Below are 12,859 nucleotides of genomic sequence, written 5' to 3' on the forward strand. Positions count from 1 at the left end.
TAAAAATTAAAAACTCTAAAGAAGGACTGAAATAAAGTTTAGGAAATCTTTCATCAAGCAAAGCAAAAAGACTTAAGAAACAGAAAACAGGAGAAAAAGGTAAGAAAAGTAGAGGTCTGATCGAGAGGGCCAACATACAAATAAAAGAAATTCCAGAAAAAGAGGAGAGAGAAAATGAAAGGAAGGAAATCAAAGAAGAGATTCAAGAGAACTTCCCAGCACAGAGGAACAAGTGTCTATAGAGAATGTGCTCACTGAGAACCCAGCAAGTGAATGAAGACAGGCCATGCCATGGCTTAGCTATGAAACATGGTGACAAAGAGAATCTATAACCCCTCAGGGAGGAGTAAAAGGCAGGTCATCTATAAAAGATCAAGAATAAAGATAGATGTCAACTTCTCAACTGCTACGCTGGAAGGTAGAAAACAACTAAATGATGTTTTCAAAATTCTCAGGTAAAGTAACTTCTAACCTAAAATTCCACATTGAGCCAAACTATCAATCAAGTTAATAGAACGAAGACCTTTTCAAACATGCGAAGTCTATAAAAATTTACCTCTCTTGCATTCCTTTTCAGGAAGCTACTAGGAGATGGGCTCCATCAAAACAAGGGAATAAACCAAGAAAGAGGAAGGAGGCCATTAGATGTAGAAAACAGGAATCTCAAATCTTAAGAAAGGGGAAAGACAAATCCCTGGGTGGCACTGAAGGACAGTTCCCAGGATTAAAATTTTATGGCAAGTCTAGTGAGCAACCTGTCTAAAGAAAGAGAGAATGGAGGTTGCTAAGAAGGATGTCTCTCAGAAAAATCTTAGAAATGACAAAGTTCCAGGGCCCCGGGGTGGCTCAGTCAGTTAAGCGTCTGACTTCAGCTCAGGTCATGATCTCAGAGTTCACGAGTTTGAGCCCCATGTTGGGCTCTGTGCTGGCAGCTCAGAACCTGGAGTCTACTTTGGATTCTGTGTCTCCCTCTCTCTCTCTCAAAAATAAACAAACATTAAAACAAAATTAAAAAAAAAAAAAAAAAGAAATGACAAAGTTCCTACATCAGGGTATCTAAGTGGTCATGGACATGAGGAAAAGAGAACATGCCTAGGGAACATCTTGCATTTTAACCCTTCTATCCTAAAATACAAAGAAATAACTTTAAACAGCAAAAATATACACAGGTCTAGTTGGACCAAAGAGACTTCTGGGAAAGGCTACAGGGTGGCAACGCGAGCATCTGGCTCTAAACATGGAACTAGGACCCAGGCACAAATGCTTGCATTCTTCACAGTCCTCTTGGTCAGGGCCCACTCCTGAGGCGGAGGGAGCCAAAGCAACCTGTGCTAATGGCAGAACCTGAGACGCTGGCAGAAGTGGTTGGTTGCAGAGCCTTTTCTTGGTGCTCCTGGGTTCCTACTGGTGAGACAGCTGCCATCCTCCACCACACACCCACATATAACTATAGCCGCTACTGAGAACAATACGTGGGAGTAACCAGGAAACTGCTGCCAAAACAGGTGGGCAAGACAAGTGTGAAAGGATGGGGGGGGGGGGGGGGGAGGGGAACGGAAAAGTAATGACAAATTGAGAACTTTGCATTCATATTGTTTCAAAGTATCAAGAGTTCTCACTGTACTAAAAAATCCTAGGGTGTATGTGATGTATATACACATGTGTGTACAGCATATATGTTAGGTACATGTCAGGAAAAGACTCAAGGGAACACGAGATGACAACCCATATGCAAAGGGAAGGCCTTACCAAAAGATTAGCACATGAATGCAGATTTATACATCTTAAGTTAAAACAGACTGTTTCATCAAAAGATGACTCCCTGATTTAGATGACTTTCAATGACAGAGTCAGGTAAGGGAATTTCTGCATATATAATTAATGTTTCCTCCACCCCTCAAATAAACTGTAAGTTTCATAGAATTGGGGGGGGGGGGGGAATGACAGATTTCCCGATGTGACCGACTTAGGAGAAGCTACTGGAAGGTGTGGGAAGAACTACAATAGAAACGGAAAAAATTAAGCCATGAAAAAACAAGGCAATTATTAACTTGAGGATAAATAAAAAAGAGAAAACCATAAAATACTGCAGTGCTTGGCTGTGAATAATACCTGAATACATATCATAGTGTAAATAATCAATTCAGATTTAATCAAAAATTATAGGAAGAAAGAGGTGGGTTAAGACTGAGGAAAAATGTAATATAAAATAGCTAAGTGTTCACTTACCATAACATAGACATGTCTAAAATCAATGACTCATAAGACGGCAGCATACTATTTTGAAAATTATTTAAGTATAAGCATCAGAACAACAGTGAGAACAATAGGAGCGAATCTTCCCAGGAAGGGAGACCACGGAGAGGGATGGGACAGGGACCTACCGCTTTATGCTGTGAGCTTTTTACTGCTATTTAGCGTTGTAAACCATACGCATATAATATTTTCATACAAGTATTTTTAAATAAGTTTAACCATTTCTTTGCACTTAACACTTTTTCATATTTTGAAGCAACCAAAAATAATTATGAACTAAAAAAATTCATGATTTTAGCTAATAAAAAACCTGATAAACTTTAAAAATTCATTAACTTCCACAGTCGATGAATTTTCCTTGCACCACTGTATTACAATCAATGAGATGCTTATTTGAGCTGAGCGAGGGGACTGAGTACGAAGCATACGAGCGTGAAAAGCACAGCAGTCCCCAGCGGACCCGGAGCGTGGCAGCGAGGGGACCAGGGTTCTCACCGGGGGGAAGCACCTCTGGGGAGCAGCTTCGGCACCACACTGTTTGAGGTAGTCAGCCCAATCAAAGTCCTGGCCCGGGTAGCCTAGGTAAGAATATGAGAACAAAAATTCACACCACACATGCCTGCCTGGCTTTTCCATTCCCCCAGATATCCACCCACAACTTCTCATTGGCTAATTTGAGGACTTTGTTCTTTTTAAGGAGGAGGAAAAACACCCTATAAATCAGAAGCGTTTTTCATGTTTTAAAACAGATCAACTTTGGTCAAACTATAGCAATACAATAAAATCCTTTGAATAAATTAAAAAAATTGTTTTTCATGTTTATTTATTTTCTTGAGACAGACAGACACAGACAGAGAGAGAGAGACAGAGAGAGAGAGATGTGCAGAGAGGGGCAGAAAGAGAGGGAGAGAGAAGAGCCCTATGCAGAGTTCCATCTCATGAACCATGAGACCATGACACGAGCCGAAATCAAGGGCAGAAGGCTTAACACAGATTGAGCCACTCAGGCGTCCCACTTTGAATAAATTTTTAAACTTTCAAGCTTCAAACTAGGCATTTATTTTCCACAATATTTTATATGATTAGCTGCTAGCAGTTTACCAAAAGAATTTAAAACAGTTATGACTGGATTTGATTTGTACTAATAAATCCAGTCTTACTATCTCCATTCTATTCCAACTTAGGCTCTAAAGGACGGGACAGCAAATAATCTTTCTTCCCTCATGAAGCTCTGTCCTTACACATCTTAGCCACTCCTGACATAAAAGTCTCAGCACTGTTTCCAGATTCATGTTGTACAGAAGCGCAACGCCATCTTGTAACCTGAATCATGAAGTCATTTCCGAAGAAAAAAGTTGAGCTTAACTGTCTGCTTAAGTCCACCATGGTTCTTGGTAGAAGCCTCTCAGATCTGATGCCCTGGCAACACTATCTGCCCAGCTGCCCCACCGTTTTGGACCAGCTCTCCGCCGTGCAGAGCTGAGCAACAGCGGGCTACCACACCACACCACACCACACCAGCTGATAGCCACACGGCCCCTGCAGTCCCTCCCCCGCCCAACTCAGACTGTTACCATGTCCCCCCTACTCCACTTCTGCCTCCACCTCTATTCCTCACAGTAAACCAGCTGCCATTTCCAGTGACATAATCCACTACTTTCCTCCTACTTACAGAGATAGATGATTGTCTGTAACAAAGCTGAAAGCTCCAGTATCGTTAATAATTGTTTTTTCCTTTTCACACAAAGGCAGCGGTAAGATAAAGAACTTGGGATGTCCAGAGTCTTCCAGCAAAGCAAGAACTTCCTCCTGTAGTCATGTCCCCCTCTGCCACCACCACCAGGCAGGTGTGCCCACTGTGTGTTCACTGATGAGAGAACCTGGGAGGCTCCATTACTGTTTCTCCTACTTGCTCCTTGAAGGAACCATCATACTCACTTTTGCCTCCCCAGTGACAGACACGCCCAATACCTGGCTCATAACAAACATTCCATAAATGTTTTTTGGATGAATGAAGGCTGAATAAACAGCACAAGTTCTGAGTTTATGACTCTTGTTAACACATAAGAGCAATTCCAGCCCAGTGTTCCAGCACTCACTGTTTAAGAAGCGAAGTTGTATTTGCCCAAAGCCTACTAATAAAGGATACACAGACTTCCAATCAAGTAATCTGATTGCTGATATAAAAAGCAGATAAACATTTAACATGTCCAGATATTCTATGCTATAATTATTAAAAATTTCAGTCAAGGTCAACGAAATCATATTTAAGAGCATTGATTAAAGGATCAAAGATATTTTGCAAAGTTGCAAACACCAGGAAAATGAGTTGCTGGTTTCCTACCTACAGCCTCTCTGAGTCCTACTCTTAATCATAAACCTCCCTCTCAAGTCTGAAGAGCTGCACTCCAAGCGGATGCCCAGAAACCTGAAAGTCATCTGATATCTGCCTCCTACCTCCGAGTTCTGGTTCTGAGGTCTCTCCTCCCCTACCAACTCCCAACCCTGCTGACACTCTCTGTGTGTCCTACTCTCACACTCCTCTGTGCCCTCATGACACACATAGGAGGGGCCAACCAAGAACGTGCATGGGACCCCAGGTGTTATGAAGATATATTTGTCAAGGTAGGAGGACAGAACGTAACTCGACTTAATCATTTTAGCTTAACTTATAACTTGCAAATATTTAAATATATGGAATCGAGGCCTTCACTTATACTTGTTTTGGGGCCCAAAAAATGTTGAGGACAAGCTGGGGCATGAAGAGAGAGAGAGACAGAGAGAGAGACACACACACACACAGAGAGAGAGAGAAAGGGAGATAAATGCCGTTTCAAAAAGAAGCCCCTGATGGACAATTCAGAAAACAACAACTACATACCGGGAGGGGGGCTGATGTGTAAACCATTCTTCAGACTCCACTGCACGGGGAAAAGACCGGGACTGTCAGCATGACACACAAAACATCGCCGTGCGTGATTCTCTGGTCGCAAATCATCCATTTCTACCAGGAAGTACTTCTCATCAAAAACCTGCACATACAATTGAACAGACAACGCAGACAAATGGTTTTATGTGTATGTATACACACACATATGTGTGTATGTCATTCCTCGGCATAGACAAACATGTTACAAAACTTCATAGACACAGTGGGTATAGCAACACTAAGCACTCAATAAATGTTACCTCTGTGTCAGGCACTGGTTTGTTTTTGTTTTTTTTTGTTTACTCATTTTTGAGTGAAAGAGCGCGAGCAGGGAAGGGGCAGAGAGAGGGGGAGACCCAGAATCCAAAGCAGGCTCTAGGCTCTGAACTGTCAGCACAGAGCCCAACACGGGGCTTGAACTCACGAATTGTGAAATCATGATCTGAGCCGACTAAGCCACCCAGGTGCCACCAGGCACTGTTTTAATTAAATGCTTTCCACACATCAATTCTGTTTTAATCTTCCTTACAACTTAATAAGGTAGGGACCATTATCAACCTCATTTTGCAGATAAGGAAGCTGGATTTAAAAAGAAGTTAAATAACTTGCCCCATTTTGCCCAGCAAAGAAGCAGCAGAACCTGGGCTCAAATCTAAGTACTTGGGCTCCAAACACAATTTAGGTTTAGTGAGGAGTCGGCCACACTTGTATATTAAATTTTTGGATCCTAGCTGAGTTTCAAATGCCTAAAAAGGTTTTATTAACCTTCTCTGGCTCCTGGCCACCCAACAGCCCTTTAGACTTCAGATAGGGCCTTCTGACCCCACTGTAGGTTGAGAATCCCTCCCTGTTCAAAAATAATCTTCTCCTAAAGCAAAACAATTTAAATCTCGACCAATCAGATGATTCAGCATCCAAGCAACTTCTGCTCCAGTCATGCCAGTCTTCTGGTTCTACTCTGGGTAAATGGGCTTCTGCTCCAGTGCCGAACTAACCCCTTCTCTTGGGCCTCAGTTCTAGTAATTGAGTAACCAGGGCCTGACAACCTGCCCAGCTCCTGTGGTTACTCTCAACCAGAGCCTTACGTTAGTCAGCCTTCCAAAAGATTGAAGTCTGAGTCTGGACTCCATGCTGGAGCAATCCTGGGCAGATCTCATGACATGAACCACCTGCTTCCCCAACATCCCCTCACCCAGTGAGCCCTGCACCTGGGTGGATACCGACGCTGATGCCTGTGCCCGTACTTCTCAGACACTGCAAGCTGCCTGCCAGGTTAAGTCCCCTCTAGTGTTCAGTAAGGCCTGCTCCCAAGACCACACACCCTACTACTCTGGCACTCGAGCTTTGGTTGGTTGGGGTGAGCAGGCCCAGAAGAAGGAACGGGCCGCAGAGACCTGGACAGTACAAATACAAAATGTGCACAGAAGTCATTCTAGCCTCACAGCTTAGGAGAAACATGGCTCAGATCAGCAGAGCCTGAAGATCAAAACACTACCACTTTCCTAAACCAGTCACCCTGACAGGAATTCTTACCAAGAGAGCTGCCCCCATTTTACCTTAACAACCGTAGCAGGAGAGATCCCAAAAGGAGACCAGGGGTCCACAGCTTCCAATTTCATATTTACAGAGAATGAATGAGTGCTAATCACTTGTTTGTCCTGAAATGCAAACACCAAGAGGGAATACAACTATAGTATTTTCACATTAATTTTATACTCATATATAGCAGAATATTACTCTTAATTAAAATAACATAACTGTCCAACTTCTGGTAAAGAATTTAATCCTGTAATTTTCTTTCCTTGAATAAATTATTCAGAAAAAAAATTATTCAGAAAAAATTATTCAAAAAAAAAAGTATTGGAAGTACTCCTACTCTCTCTATTTGGCACACAAAGGCCATCTGGAGGAAAACAAGTTTATTTTATAACAACTGGGGCTATGTAGTTACAAGTGGAAAAGACAAGACTCAAACACTTTAAGAGAACTCTGGGAGAAAACCTAGACTACCTTTAGAAGAGAAACAGGATGCCCATCACTCAAACCTCTTTCCTCAAACTTCAAACCTCTTTCCTCCTCCAACTATCACAGCGTGTTCACTGACCCGGGGTTACTGTGCCCTAGCCCACTGTGAGAGGTAAGTACTATCCATCATGTTTTTGTTCTTACCTTAAATAAGTACGATGGCAATGGCTCTTCCTCCTCCTCTTTCACTTTGGCCAGGATCTCCTGCCACTCAGCTTCATTCTTTAGATGCTGGATGGCTTTAGTAAAACAAGACAGGATGTTTTAAATGAGGAGAACTTACTTTATAACTGTTTTGAAAGCATTCGTGTAAACAAAAAAGTCACTTTCCACGGGGAAAAGAAAGGGCTCCAGCCCACTTATACCATCTTCATTCAAAAGAACCTGCATCTTAACTTCAGTACTCTGTCTCCCCTATTCAGAGCGTGGGTAGCAAGTCTGGTGAAAATACCTACAGGGAGATTATAAGGATTGCTGTAGGCCACAAAATAACAGAAGGTCCAAACTTGCTTTAAACAGTCATTCCCGTTTTGATCTCACTGTTATTTCTTTTAATCACGTTAATCCACTTTGAACCAAGACCTAGACTACTCCTATATGTATCTAAATGCTACCTAGAGAATTTTTCTTCAATTTTGGTGAGGCAGGAGTCCATGAGTACATCAATATGTGTGGCAAGTTACTAATAAACCAAAAAAACAAAACAAAACAAAACAAAACCAAAAAACAAAAAAATAGGCACGAAACTGCATACACATTTTTTTGAAATATCTCTATTACACAAAGGCTTTTGTAATATGTAGAGTAATGCGTTTTTCAGTCTTATCAACATTAATAAAAACATACTATGACCATAACGTAACAGTTAAAGTTAAAAAGTCCTATTACTCTTCACCTAATGGGGGCTGAAGCTCATATCCCTGTTGAGCAGCCCAACCAACGTGATGAAGAAATGGATCCAAGTAATACAACCAAAAGTCAAAACTGTCAGAACTTTCCAGTCCTTCATAGCGCAGCTTCAGCCTTCCTCCGATGTTCTCTACTACCGTAACGATCCAAGTGCTCAACAAGTCCCGGAAAGCTTGACACTCTAGCCTGGAGCCCGGGGCAATGAGATCTAAAGGGTTCCTCCCATTACGGAGCTGTAGGTACAAGATGTAAAATGATTAAGAGAAGTTAACACAGTATTCTAAAAAGTCAAGTTTTAAATTATCTCAGATTAGCCTTTATATTTTTATCCACTCAAAGTCATGTCACTGAATGGCCTAATATCATACAAGTCTCTACAGTATTATTTCTAGATGATATGAAAATGTTTATCTTATAGAAAATCTTACTTACAATGCAATGAAACTATTCTAAGATCTCTAAGACTATGGTATATAGTCTCATCTAATAAGAATTTTTAAAATATCGTCGTTACTGAGTCTTATTACTAAGTCTTACTTAGCACTTAGTCTTACTCTGACACTGGGTTTTCTGCACCCAAGTCAGTATCTACCTGTGTCTGTCTATCTTATATTTTTTGAACAATGGGAGCACTGTATACTCTTTTTTAATTTGTGTTTGTTACTGAATACACCACAGCTTTCTTTCTATTATAGTACATATAAATCCTCTTCATTGTGTTAGACCATTTTATTGATATTCTGTGTTATAAGTGAGCAGTAATTTACCCACTTATCTACTGATGGCATTTCAGTTGTTTCTGATTTTTCACTCATTTCACAACAATGTTCCTATGAACACAGTGTTTTGATTATGCTGATGGAAAGAAAAAGTTTAATTATCACTCTCTAGAAATACATTAAAAGCTACAATAAAGAATAGAAAAGAATGCTGATTCCATTATCACTTAGTCATTTCTTAATATTCAAACTTACTTTTTCCCCCTAATAAGAACTGCTCTGTGACGCTGCTCACATATTCATATGTATGCAAAAGAACATACGAACAAATGGAGAAACACATTCACAGCTAAGTATTAGAATGTCAGAATCATGGTCGATGTAGAGCTGGGTATCTATTAATTCATTGTTCATGATTTCATTCCATCATTAGAATTTTACTGTTTACTTAGTATGTGCCAGGCTCTGGCTAAGCATAATGAAATGAGTCTGAGTATAAAATATAAAGATCAGCCGGGAGAGTATTTACCAATCGAGTTTTAAAGGGGGAATGTGAATGGATCACAGAATTAGACATAAGAGTCAAACCTATGAAACACTTAGGAGGAAACATAGGAGTAAATCTTTGTGACCTTGCATTAAACAAAGCCTTCTTAGGTATGACACCAAAAGCATAAGCAACAGCAACAAAACAGATAAATTGGGCTACATCAAAATAAACTTTTGTGCTATAAACAATATCGTCAAACAAGTGAAAAGACGATCCACAAAACATCTGGAAATATATCTGGTCTGGATTTGTTATCAGATACAAGGAGCTCTTACAATTCTGTAATAAAAAACAAACAAACAAAAAACCCAATTTAAAAACAGGCAAAGACATTTCCTCCAAAAAGATATACAAATGGCCAACAGTATAGAAAAAGATGCTCAACATCATTAGTCATTAGGAAAATGTGCGTCCAAAATTGGATACCGCTTCACACTCACTAGCATAGCTATAACCAAAAGAGAGTAACTAGTGTCGGCAAAGATGTAGAGAAACTGGAACATTCATACATTGCATTTCACATTTGCCACAAAGCATGTAAGTGGTAGGACAGAAAGCGACAAAATAGAACTTAGAAATGTCATAACCAATAAACTGATTTCACAAAGACAAGAAACCTATATTATGTTCACTAACAAGCTCAAAACCTACTCTAATTTAAAAGGACTGTTGGAAGAAGGTAGGTGGTAAGGATACGATAGGTCCAGCGTCTTCTGAGTGAAAGAAAAGGGGGTCTCAATCCACCTGGGGTGGAAGTTACAAATTCCTGAAGTAGAATCAACACCTGCTCAGTTACAGAGAGCCCAAAAAGGCCACATTTTCCAACTTCATAAAAGAATCTGGAAAGCTAGATTTTTATGTGTCAGCAACTAATTTGGAATATTCTAGGCACTAAGGCACCAGTTGGCAACTTCTGAGGATACGTTTAAACCCAGCAGTACCCATTGTCTATGTCTGTAGTAATGATGCTTATTTGCTTTAGAGTGCTAAACGAGCAACCAATTTTAAGATTCCTTGGACAAGAAATATCACTGAAGATGAAAAGAGTTTTCCTCACTGGTTCTGCAAGCAGTAATACTCACGCCCTCTAGCAGGGGAACAGGAGGGCTACACGCTCCCACCAGGGTCTGCCGCAGAAACTCATCCCAATCAGACACTTTGTCTCTGATGCCTAGATGAGGGAATAAATGAGTGATTACTCATAATGTCAGCTACAGAACACAGAGAAACAAAACCTAATACAGAGAAGTTAAACCAGTGAAAATGGGTTTAGAGGTGCATTTGTACTTTTAATATCTAAGTCCAACATGTTACTTCTTTCAGAGCTTAAAAAAATCCCCAGCTAGATAAAGCTCCTTCCTAATTAGTTTAATAAAAGGGATACACAAAACAAAAGAGAATACAGTAACAGCGGCCTAATTTTATCCAAAAGCTAACTACTTTATTTTTTTTTTATTTATTTTGAGAGAGAGAGCGAGAGAGAGAGAGAGAGCGAGCGTGCACATGTGAGAGACCGTGGGAGAGGGGCAACGAGAGAGAGGGAAAGAGAATCCCAAGCAGGCTCCGCACTCTGAGCACAGAGTCTGATGCAGGGCTCGAACACACAAATTGTGAGATCGTGACCTGAGCCAAAATCAAGAGTCAGACGCTTAACTGACTGAGCCACCCAGGTGCCCCACCACTTTATTTTTTATCATGGGAATTCTCAAATATATATAGAAGTAGAGAAAATAGTATAATGAATCTCCATGTACCTTAGCTTCAACAACTGTCACTTCATGGTCAACTTTTCCATCCAGACCAGGAGTTGTTAGCAAACAACAACCTTTGGGCTAACTTTGGTCCACTGTCTATTTTTGTAAATAAGGTTTTATTGGAACACATCCATGCACATTTGTTTACACACTGTTTGTGGCTGCTTTCACACCACAAAGGTGGTGTTAGGTATCTGTTACAAGGATCACATGGACTGTAAAACCTAAAATATTTACTGTCTGGTCCTTTACAGATGTTCTGCCAACCAACCACAGATTATTTAGAACCCAATTCCTGATATAACTGTATCATATAATATCATGTAATTTCATCCAATATAATCTCAGTGGTTTTGGTTTCTGTTTTTGTTTTTTGTAGACGGCGAGCATGAACTGGGGAGAGGGGCAGAGGGAGAGAGAGAAAGAAAATCTTAAACAGGCTCCACACTTAGTCCAGAGCCCGATGCAGGGCTCCATCCCATGATCCTGGGATCACGACCTGAACTAAAATCAAGAGTCAGATGCTCAGGGTGCTTGGGTGGCTCAATCACGTAAGCGTCCAACTCTTGATGTTGGCTCAGATCACGATTTTATGGTAGTGGAATCGAGCCCCCTTGCTGGCTCTGCTCTGGGTGTGGAGCCTGCTTAGAATTCTGTCTCTGCCCCTTCCCCACTCTCTCTCACCTGTGCACACACACACACACGCACTCTTTCTCTCAAAATAAATAAACAAAAACGGTCGGATGCTCAACCAACTGAGCTACCCAGGCGCCCCTCAGTATGTATTTCTAAAAAAATAACTTTTTATGTAAGCACAATATGACGCCTTTAAAAATTAATAATTCTTCAATATCAAATATCTAGTCCATGTTTAAATGCCCCCAAATGTCTCACAGTTTTTTCCAATTTGCTTGATCAAATCAGGATCCCAATGAGATGTACACACTGCAAATGGTTGATTTATTGCTTAAGTCTCTTTTAAGGTGTATGTTCTTTCTCCCCTCCAACTCCCCATTCTCTTTCTAGCAGCATATTTGTTGAAAAACAGCCTTTTGTCTGTTTAGCATTTTTCTGAGTCTGCTTTTACTGGTAGCCTCCATGTGGGAGGTAACCGGTTGTTCCAATGACCTCTGTATTCTGTATAAATCAGTGTTTACAGCTACAGGCTTGATCAAATTCAGATTTGACTCTTTTGAGGGGGAGTCAAGAACAGCTCAAAAGCGGAGTCGTAATCTTCCACCACTACCATCAGGAAGCAGACTCAGTCTGGTTGTCTCTCCTTTTGTGGTGTTAGCAGCTTTTAATGGTCACTACACAGATACATGATTCGTTAGGGCTAAAAGTGGTGATTTTCCCATCATCCCTTTTTTTGTTTACTAACCAAAAATATTCTATGAAGAAAAATTTCTCTTCTTCAACTACTTCATTACCTTGCGTTATAGTTCACAAAGAAAAAAAGCAGGATATATGTTTGATTCTCTATCTTTCCCTGTATTTACCAGCTTTCAAAATCGTCAGTGGCGTCCCCATCATCCTCCAAAGGCGATCAAGGAGAGTTCTGTTTAAAAGTCACACTAGGAAATTATAGATTAAAGCACATCCGATATGCTTCAGGTCATCGCAGCTGTTCTCCTACTGATGCTCACACTGTCCTGTCTTTAACCAGAAGGAGTCTCTTTTGATATGACCCTAGTAAACAGGCACTGACATCTTTCTC

The 12,859-nt window shown here is 40.6% G+C and overlaps 1 protein-coding gene across 16 annotated transcripts in view; it reads right to left on the reverse strand.

Annotated features, from left to right (window-relative positions):
* The window catches only part of SFMBT1 (Scm like with four mbt domains 1), a 128,187-nt gene that overhangs the window by 21,076 nt on the left and 94,252 nt on the right, over positions 1 to 12,859 (reverse strand). For all 16 annotated transcript variants that reach the window (XM_078442961.2, XM_078442964.2, XM_078442960.2 and 13 more), the window contains 6 exons: positions 10,471 to 10,559; positions 8,106 to 8,352; positions 7,355 to 7,449; positions 6,742 to 6,843; positions 5,138 to 5,288; positions 2,752 to 2,834 (listed from right to left, as the gene is read on the reverse strand). In XM_078442961.2, coding sequence (XP_078299087.1) covers positions 2,752 to 2,834; positions 5,138 to 5,288; positions 6,742 to 6,843; positions 7,355 to 7,449; positions 8,106 to 8,352; positions 10,471 to 10,559 — 767 coding nt within the window. The remainder of the gene's footprint in view (positions 1 to 2,751; positions 2,835 to 5,137; positions 5,289 to 6,741; positions 6,844 to 7,354; positions 7,450 to 8,105; positions 8,353 to 10,470; positions 10,560 to 12,859) is intronic.

Source organism: Panthera onca, chromosome A2 (assembly GCF_046562875.1).
Source record: "Panthera onca isolate mPanOnc1 chromosome A2, mPanOnc1 haplotype 2, whole genome shotgun sequence".
Lineage (NCBI taxonomy): Eukaryota > Metazoa > Chordata > Mammalia > Carnivora > Felidae > Panthera > Panthera onca.